We start from the raw sequence: 9,019 nt of genomic DNA on the forward strand, positions 1-9,019 counted from the left end.
AAAACTTGAAAACTTCACAACACAAAACTCAACAGAAAACTCGTAAGCTCCGTTAGTATAGTAAAGCAAATCACCACGTAGGTATTGTCGTGAACTCATTCCAATTTTATATTGGTGCTATATCTACTGTATTCCAACTTATCCATGGTTCATACCCTTTGATACTACTCATAGATTCATCAAAATAAGCAAACAACACAATGGAAACAGAATCTGTCAAAAACAGAAGAGTCTGTAGTAATCTGGAAACTTTCCATACCTCTGTAACTCCAAAAATTATAAAAACTTAGACAACTTAGGAAATTTGTATGTCAATCTTGTGTAAAAAAATTCAGATCAAAAGCACGTTCTAGTGAATTTTCAAAATTCCTGGAATGGAGCAAAAGTTTCTGTTTTTGCACAGAATCAAGTCAACTATCATCCACACTATCCCAAAGGCTTTACTTGGCACTTTATTGAAACAAAAGCGATAAAACATGATTACTACAGTATCTTAATCATGTACACATAAAAATAGTAACGGTAAATATTGGGTTGTCTCCCAACAAGCGCTTTTCTTTAATGCCTTTTTAGCTAGGCATGATGATTTTAATGATGCTCACATAAAAGATAAGAATTGAAACACAAAGAGGGCACCATGAAGCATATGACTAGCACATTGAAGTCTAACCCACTTCCTATGCATAGGGATTTTGTGAGCAAACAACTTATGGGAGCAAGAATCAACTAGCATAGGAAGGCAAAACAAGCATAACTTCAAGATTTTGAACACATAGAGAGGAAACTTGATATTATTGCAATTCCTACAAGCATATATTCATCCCTGATGATAATTTTCAGTAGCACCATGAATAAATTCAACAATATAACCACCACACAAATCATTCTTTTCATGATCTGCAAGCATAGAAATTTTACTACTCTCCACATAAGTAAAATTCTTCTCATTCAGAATAGTGGGAGCAAACTCAACAAAATAACTATCATGGGATTGAAAATTAAAATCAAGATGAGAAGTTTCATGGTTATAATTATTCTTTATGGCATACATGTCATGACAATAATCCTCATAGATGTCATGACAATAATTAAAATCAAGATGAGAAGTTTCATCATAATAAATTTGCTCATCAAAACTTGGGGGACAAAAAATATCATATTCATCAAACATAACATCCCCAAGCTTATGGCTTTGCATATCATTAGCATCATGGATATTCAAAAAATTCATACTAACAACATTGCAATCATGCTCATCATTCAAAGATTTTATGCCAAACATTTTATGAACTTCTCTTCTAACACTTGAGCACAATTTTCCTTTCTGGGGGGAACTCCCGATCTAGGTTTCTTTCTGGGGGTTTCTGAATTTATAGGATTTTTTGCGTCGGTTTCACGTCAAGGGGGTCGACGAGCCAGCGACAAGGCAGGTGACACCCTGGGGGGTGGGCGCGTCCTCCACCCTTGTTGTTGACTAGGGACTCTTCTGGCCCAACTCTTGTGCTTCGGGGGCTTCTTCTTGTCCATAAAAAATAACCGTAAATTTTCAGCTCGTTTGGACTCCGTTCGATATTCTTTTTCTGCAAAACTCAAAAACAAGGAAAATACAGACACTGCACTAGGCTCTAGGTTAATAGGTTAGTCCCAAAAATAATATAAAATAACATATAAATGCATATAAAACATCCAAAACAGATAAAATAATAGCATGAAACAATAAAAAAGTATAGATACGTTGGAGATGTATCATTGGTCCTGCTAGGTGAACGTCATGGTTCGATGGGAGTTCCCATCAATGCTCTGATCAGTTCTGGCATGACCTTTGTGCCGGGGTAGATGTTCATCTTTGTTATCGCCACCTTCGTCGCCGACTTGACTGCCACGTCAGCCAGATGGAGACCTTTGCTCCAGGCTGGATCATAAGATTCGGTGACATGGAGTACACTGTGGACTGCCACAAAGAGCTGGTCTTCACAGGTTTGGTGTCTCGCAAGATCTAGGAGAAGCAGGAGCCGCTCTTCCCATGCACGATGTCAAATCAGTCCCTGGATCGAGTGAGAAGCTTTCAATGAGGTCGATGTCAGATCGGATCTCGGAACCACTCTCCTCGGATGTGATGACAGATCAGGCTCTGAAGGAGTATGAGAAATCCTTGTTGGATTCGATGTCAGATCGGATCACGGAACCGCTTCCCCTATGTCGAGTGCCAGGTCGGGCCAAGGAGGAGCGTGAGAAATTTCTTCTGGACTTGATGTTAGATCGGAGCCAGGAGTTTGCGAAGTCATCTCCCCCGATCTCGATGTCAGATGGATCCTGGAAATACTAGAAGAAGTCTATTTTTTCAACCAACCCACCACCCATCTCGTCATCAACATCAAAGATCTCACTGACGTCCTCAAGGGCGACCAAGAGGAAGTTTAGAACAAGGAAGAGGGGATCGACGAGTCCACTAACATCCAACAACCAGCCACAGGCAAGTGGCAAACCACCTTGATCTCAGTGCCCAGTGCAAATGTATGTTGTATGCTGGTGGATCATGTTTGTATGCCAATTTAATTTGCAAGTCTAGTTACAAAACATAAACAAGTAGCCCAAAAATGATAATGGAGGCAGTTGAACGGACGGAACCGCCTCAGGCCCTGGAATTGCAGGCGGTGTGTATACGTAAACCGCCTGTACATAGTGGTGATTCAGAGCAGGTGGTGTTAGAAATGCCTATGTAGTTCCAAGTATTAGGGACGCAGGGTTTGAGGCAGATCTTACACCCACCGTCGTCCCATGTACAAAAACCCGCCTGCAAAGCCCGATTATGTACTAGTGTGGCGAGGATGTTCAGATCTTCCTTGGGGAAGTGGAGGGTGTTCCCATCTAGCTTCATGGACTACTATTAGCGAGACTAGTGTGGCGAGGATGTTCACATCTTCCTTGGGGAAGGGAGGGTGTTCCCATCCAGCTTCATGGGCTATCGGCACAACCGCATGGGTACTTCCTCCACCTCTTCTACGATAGATGCCATAACTCCTCTTTCCAGACACACAGTCTTCTGTATAAGCTTGTAGTTGAACGGTTTGACATAAGTTCTATAAAAGGATGGGGAGATGGGCTCTTATTAACCACGGATAACCCCATTGTTTAGGTGTGTGAAAGGAGTCCAAATAATAACCCTCGTTGCACGGATTCATAACAAGTCAACTTGGAAAGTTTTTTTTATGGAAGAAACTTTCAATCTATTCATAATCAATCATGGTAGTACAAAGGCATCGGAGTTAATAAAAATTACAACTGGGTCGATGGACCACCTAGCAACGACTAGAAGCACTAGAGCGAGCCGAAGGTGCGGCGCCGTCATCGCCTTCCATCACCGGAGTCGGGCAAACCTTGTTGTAGTAGATAGCCGGGAAATTGTCGTTCTAAGGTCCCATAGGACCAATGCACCAGAGCAACAACAATTGCTGATGAAGAGAATCATAGATCGGAAGGATCAAACATGTAAACACTCAAACAAAGACCAAATCCAAGCAGATCCATCGAAGACTAACAACGATCGAATCCCGTGAGATCTGACAGAGGCACACCTCCACACGCCCTCCGACGACGGTAGACACACCATCGGGAAGGGGATCGAATGTGGGAGACGTTATTCCTAGTGAGAGACATTACCGCTTCCACATAGCCCCAAGCAAGACGTTGAACCTAACAAAAACGAGAACAAGATCTCTCCCGTTGGGAACGAGAGGAGGAGGTCCTCCGCACCTCCACGGTCCAAACGTAACTTGGAAAATGGGAAGTTATTGAAAAGCTTCTCGGATTCTCACACAACTTTTCCTCGACACTTTCCACCACAATGGTCATAACTTTCGATTCACAATACCAAATGATGCAAGGTCTTTTGGGTTGGAAAAGTAGACTTCAAGGAGACTCTAATCGTATAGCTCATTTCCACGTTGTATCTCCAAAACAGTGGCGGAAAAGCAAAAGATCAGAGGCATATTCTGAAAAGTTTAGATTCAATTCAGAACTTGTTTCCGCAAACATTGTTTCTTCATGAGCTTAAAGACTGTTGACTTCCCTCGACTTGGCACATGAGTTCAGTCAACAATAAAGGGGATGAAGGCACAACCAATTTATCAAGTCTACATGATATAAAATTAAGTTAGCTCTCACCTGGTCAGTTATTTGTTTGCCGTGGCTTCTTCTGATTGGACCTATATTTGCTAGTCTCCTCTTGATGGTGGTGAAGTTCTCATCACGAGAGCGTTGGCATGTGTCTCTTTTCCTTACCGTTGGTTCAATGCATTTGTCAAGCCCCGACGGACGGCGTGCAATTGAAGGAACAAGATGGCCAATACGGTTTTTGATGTAAATTTTTTTTGCTAGTTGTTTTGTGTCTTGTTGTCTTTTCATTACATTGTCTGTATTGTGTTTTCTTTTATAATATTCAGTTAAAAGAAAAGGATGTTCCCCCGCAAAAAAGAAAAGGGGTCACCGTTTTTTTTTTTGAACTTCATGGTCACGGTTCACTTCATTCCACGACCCGAAGGAAAAATTAAGGAAGTCGCACGGCCACGACCTGAAAAGATAATTGAAACCTGAAGTGTATGGATTTATGAGACACTGAAACCTGCCCAGCTCCACGGAGAAACACATATAGACAGATAATTGCATGTCCATGGTCTCTGTTTTACTACACATATAGACAGATAATTGCATCCGATCCGACACTTGAACAAAATCATACAAGTTTTACTTGTGTGTCTCGCAAAAAAACCCGTACTACATCCGTAGATCTAATGCGACTCTCAAATTACAGTATTACACCGACGCGAAAACCGTCTGCTTTCAATATGTGGCCCTATACTCCTGGCTATGCAGTACTGAAGATGCTATGTATCTACGAGCTCGGCAATAGCTTGCCATTGTACATCTTGTCCAGCAGCTCTTTGGCGCCCGGTCGCCGCAGGAGTCCTTTGTTGTTGGGCACGCCGGTTCCGAGACAAATTGGGCACACCAGCTTCCCGCGGCCTACATCGACAGACAAACACGGATCAGAGAAGCATGATCGACCGGCGCCATACGGCTTATAATCGACATGTAAACAGAAAAAAGAAAATGTATTCAGAAAAGCTTTTGTGCCCATTTGTTGTTTGAAATAGGAAATGGCTGACTTGACTGAAATGCAACGCTGGGTGTACTCATCAACGCTGGGTGTATTGCGCGAAGAAAACTACAAACGATCGATGTACCAGAACAAATGAATCTAAAAACATATCTCAGATACAGAGAACTACACTTGATTCATTTATCAGAATTACTGGATTCTGAAAATGCAGAACACCAAATCACTAAAGCAAGAGTAGAGCATACCATAGCAATTTGGGCATTCTGTGAATTCATAAACATCTTTTGCTCTCTTTCGGTTGAGGGCCTTCCATTTTCCTGTGCCACCACACATGTCACCTGAATCCAAATGGTTGAAATATCATTCGATGGAATACACTCTACAAGCTTGATGACACAAGTACCGCTAAAGTAAAACATTTGTATGCCAAATTGGCCACTAAGTCAAGAAATAAGATGAAATCGCCACTCTTACACAGTGACAGGTGAAGAGTAAATGAGGCTATTATAACTGATAAAATGGAAATCATAAGCAATGCAGGATACTAACAAGAAATTGTCGAGACTACGACCAGATGATTTTGATTTCTCTGAAGTTAGGGAGATAAAACAGGTGGCTACCAGCTCAGCGTGTTTGCTCTTACTGAATGTATTTCTGAATGACATACTTCTAGTACTATTGTACTACAGTAGTAATTACAATCTGACGGATCTTTTTCTTCACAAGCACTAGTCCTAACAACACACTGTTTAAGCTGGAAGTGTACTCATTAGACTAATCAAGGGTCAAGGCATGGGAAACAGTAAGACGTAATAACATAGAAGGAGACCAGGGCGATGCAAAGCACTTACATATTATAGCACCGCCGCCACCACAATTTCTGCATACAGCTTTTTGTACACCAGGCTTGGTCGTCATATCCGCAGCAAACCCTTTTGGCGCATAAAACGTTGGGCCTGATGCACTGATTAATGTTACAGCACATAGGCAAGCCAGACATCTTCGTCTGGAGCTAATACTTTCTTCTTCCTACATGAGAAACAGAATGCGCCTCAGACTCGACAGCAGAACAAGCCTGGAAAAGTTGGCTGTAGAGGAGTAACAAACAGAGGAACAAGAAAAAAACCCAGAAATTGCTCATGCCCCTTTTGGTTCTTCAGTCATTTTATTTTCCAAAATGGCACTGTTCACCATTTGGGGATCATACATCTGAAATTTGCCATAAACATTTCTCAAGGATTCTTTACTTGTATGATTTGAAATCCTCTTTTCTGAGATGAACCATGACTAACAGGATATACATAGAACCTGAATGGGCTAGAACATTGGTTTCTGAAGATGTTGCAAGACCGTAAGGTTCTGACTGTCTACTACCACGCCAAATATGAACGACAGTGTCTCCACCCGTTGCCTTATCCACCTTACGCTAGATGGATTGTATGGTTGAAACAGAGACAACTCAAAAAGCAGTAATACACGGCCACCTTGGCATCGCAGGGAGACTCGCTGCTCGCGCAATCCTCCTCCGAATTGTTGGGTTTAGAGCAGCAACTGACCCGAGTTCGCACTGAAACACACACAAGAAAACATTGTCAGCACCTAGTTCAGTAGAGATGTCTCTCCAAGAAAATCATATCCCCTACTCAAGCATCCAACAAACAGCGAATAATTCTGCATATCTGACGAATGGAACCGAGATGGTGATAACATCGGAGCCTCCCAATTCGCATCCCGAAAAGGACCCAAGCTATGCTCTTAGCTGAAAAGAACTCACCTCTGGCCGGCGGCCGGTGGGCGGTGGCGCAGCCACTGACGGCGGGGACGCTCGGGCGGGAGCGCAGCGGCCTCGTCGGCGCCGGCGAGGGGAGGAAGTGACAGCTGACGCCCGCCATCGCCGTGGCTCTCCCTTCCGCTCGCTTCTCCCCACCCCGGTGGCGTTGTGAGGACCGGAAGAGAGCGGGTGGCTCAGCCGTCTTGGAGGGAGATTGGGGCCGCGCCACATCGCTCGCTCGGTCGCTCCTTCTGTTCGGGCCAGCCCGACCACGGCCCGTTCGGGCCCGGGCTCGGCCCAACCCTATGATATAATAATATCCGCCTCGACCGCACAGGAAAACCATCCCGGCGTCCATCCACCCATCCACCCATCACTCGCGGCGGCGGCGGCGGCGGCGGCGGCGGTTGTTCACCATGTCGGCAGGGAGCGAGCGCTCGAACGCGGCCTACGCGACCCCGGCGGCGGTGCTGGCGGGCTTCTCGCGCGGATCCGGCCCGTCCGTCTCCGGCGCCGGCAGCGGCAGCGGGAGGAGCCAGGCGGAGGGCGGGGCGAGGAAGAAGCCCCCGTTCCGCCTCGCGGCGGACGACACCAAGCCCATCCTCCGCGACCCGGTCCGTCCGCCCGTCCTCCACACGCATAGATTTATTTCTCGCTGAATCGTTCCTGGCAGTGGCGGCGCTCAACTGAATGGGTGCTGCTCTTGGTGGTGTGCAGATCTCGCGGTCCGACCCCATGGAGACCGAGCAGGCCGTGCTGCGGCTGCCGCCCTTCCCCTGAAGCCCAGCCGCGTCGTCATGGATGGTACACCCCTCCCTCTGCCCCTCTGTTAACACTATCTTGTAATTTTCCTCTGTGCTGCACCTGCACACAGGCTCTGTATTTTGGGAATCCAGTGGTAGCCAACTATTGGGCTACTGACCCCATGAGCGATCAGGGTTGCGAGGGATGTGTCAAATGATTAGGCAGCCTTCAGATTTTTGGTCAACAGCTGAGAAATAAGTAGAGCATGTGGTGCCTCTACCTTCTGATTTTGTACACACTGCAGGCCGCTGAAATGTTCGCCCAAATGGCTTGGCTTTTGGTGCAATTTGATTGCAATAGAAAATAGAACGAACAATAGCATCATTGTGGTTGGAAGTTGTGTGTAGTCTAGGCAGGTCTTGCTGATCAGTGTTGGCTTACCGTGACCATCTTACAATTTTTTATTAAGATTGAAATTATTGACATACTACCGGCCGTGCTAAGTGTATTGTTAGGGAATCAACATACTTGCATATACTCCCTCCGTTTCCAAATATTTGTCTTTCTAGGCATTTCAAATGGACACAACATACGGATGTATGTAGACATATTTTAGAGTGTAGATTCACTCATTTTGCTCCGTACGTAGTCACTTGTTGATATCTCTAGAAAGACAAATATTTCGGAACGGAGGGAGTATTAAATATGATGGAAGAATGGAAAGAAAATTGATTGGCATATGCACCTATCTAGGTCTAGAACTAGAACAGGCTAACGGGGTCTGATATGGGGTTCGTCAATGGTACACGAAGTTGTCTGGTGGGTACATCAAGTTGTCGAACAAGTTCATCACTAGTCCAAGATAGTCTGTTCAGGCAGAATTTGCCAATTTGGCTCGACTAGGCAGCTCATAGGGGTCTAATGTTTTGGAACCTCTTTGCTGTGCTATCGAATGTGACGATCATGTGGATAATATGTCTTTTGGCATTGTGCTTTGGGTTGTGCTGACTCATGCTTTCGTTGCCATTTTACAAAATAAAGTCATAATCCACAAGGATCATGTGTAACTATTGTGGTATATGGGCTTGGCCCGTCTAGCACTAACCAATGATATCTTATTAGTCGAGTGAACTGAAGAGTCGACTGGAACCATTAATCAGACATGGAAGTCCTCCATGGTGCCTCCGCCCGATGACGACCTCCTGAGGGAGAGCTCTCAGGCTGGGCATTCGGTTAGACCATGGATTTTGAGTCGCTCGACTAGTCGCGACTAGTCTACGACTAGTCTATGAGTCGCAAAAATATGGTCGACTTAGCTTAGTGTCGACTCGCGACACTGAGTCGCGACTAGTCACAACGCAGGCTCGACTTCTTCCGAGTCGCTG

General features: G+C 45.0%; 1 protein-coding gene across 1 annotated transcript; it reads right to left on the bottom strand.

Moving 5' to 3' along the window:
- Positions 1-4,659: 4,659 nt before the first annotated feature.
- Positions 4,660-7,130, bottom strand: LOC123043356 (protein PHOTOSYSTEM I ASSEMBLY 2, chloroplastic). The gene is made up of 5 exons (XM_044465769.1): positions 6,894-7,130; positions 6,604-6,686; positions 5,971-6,148; positions 5,365-5,457; positions 4,660-5,022 (listed from the first exon to the last, which is right to left on the bottom strand). Exons 1-5 carry the CDS (start codon positions 7,009-7,011, stop codon positions 4,892-4,894), a joined length of 603 nt encoding a protein of 200 aa, XP_044321704.1. The 5' UTR covers positions 7,012-7,130; the 3' UTR covers positions 4,660-4,891.
- Positions 7,131-9,019: the final 1,889 nt, after the last annotated feature.

The sequence above is a fragment of the Triticum aestivum genome, chromosome 2B (genome assembly GCF_018294505.1).
Source record: "Triticum aestivum cultivar Chinese Spring chromosome 2B, IWGSC CS RefSeq v2.1, whole genome shotgun sequence".
NCBI lineage: Eukaryota > Viridiplantae > Streptophyta > Magnoliopsida > Poales > Poaceae > Triticum > Triticum aestivum.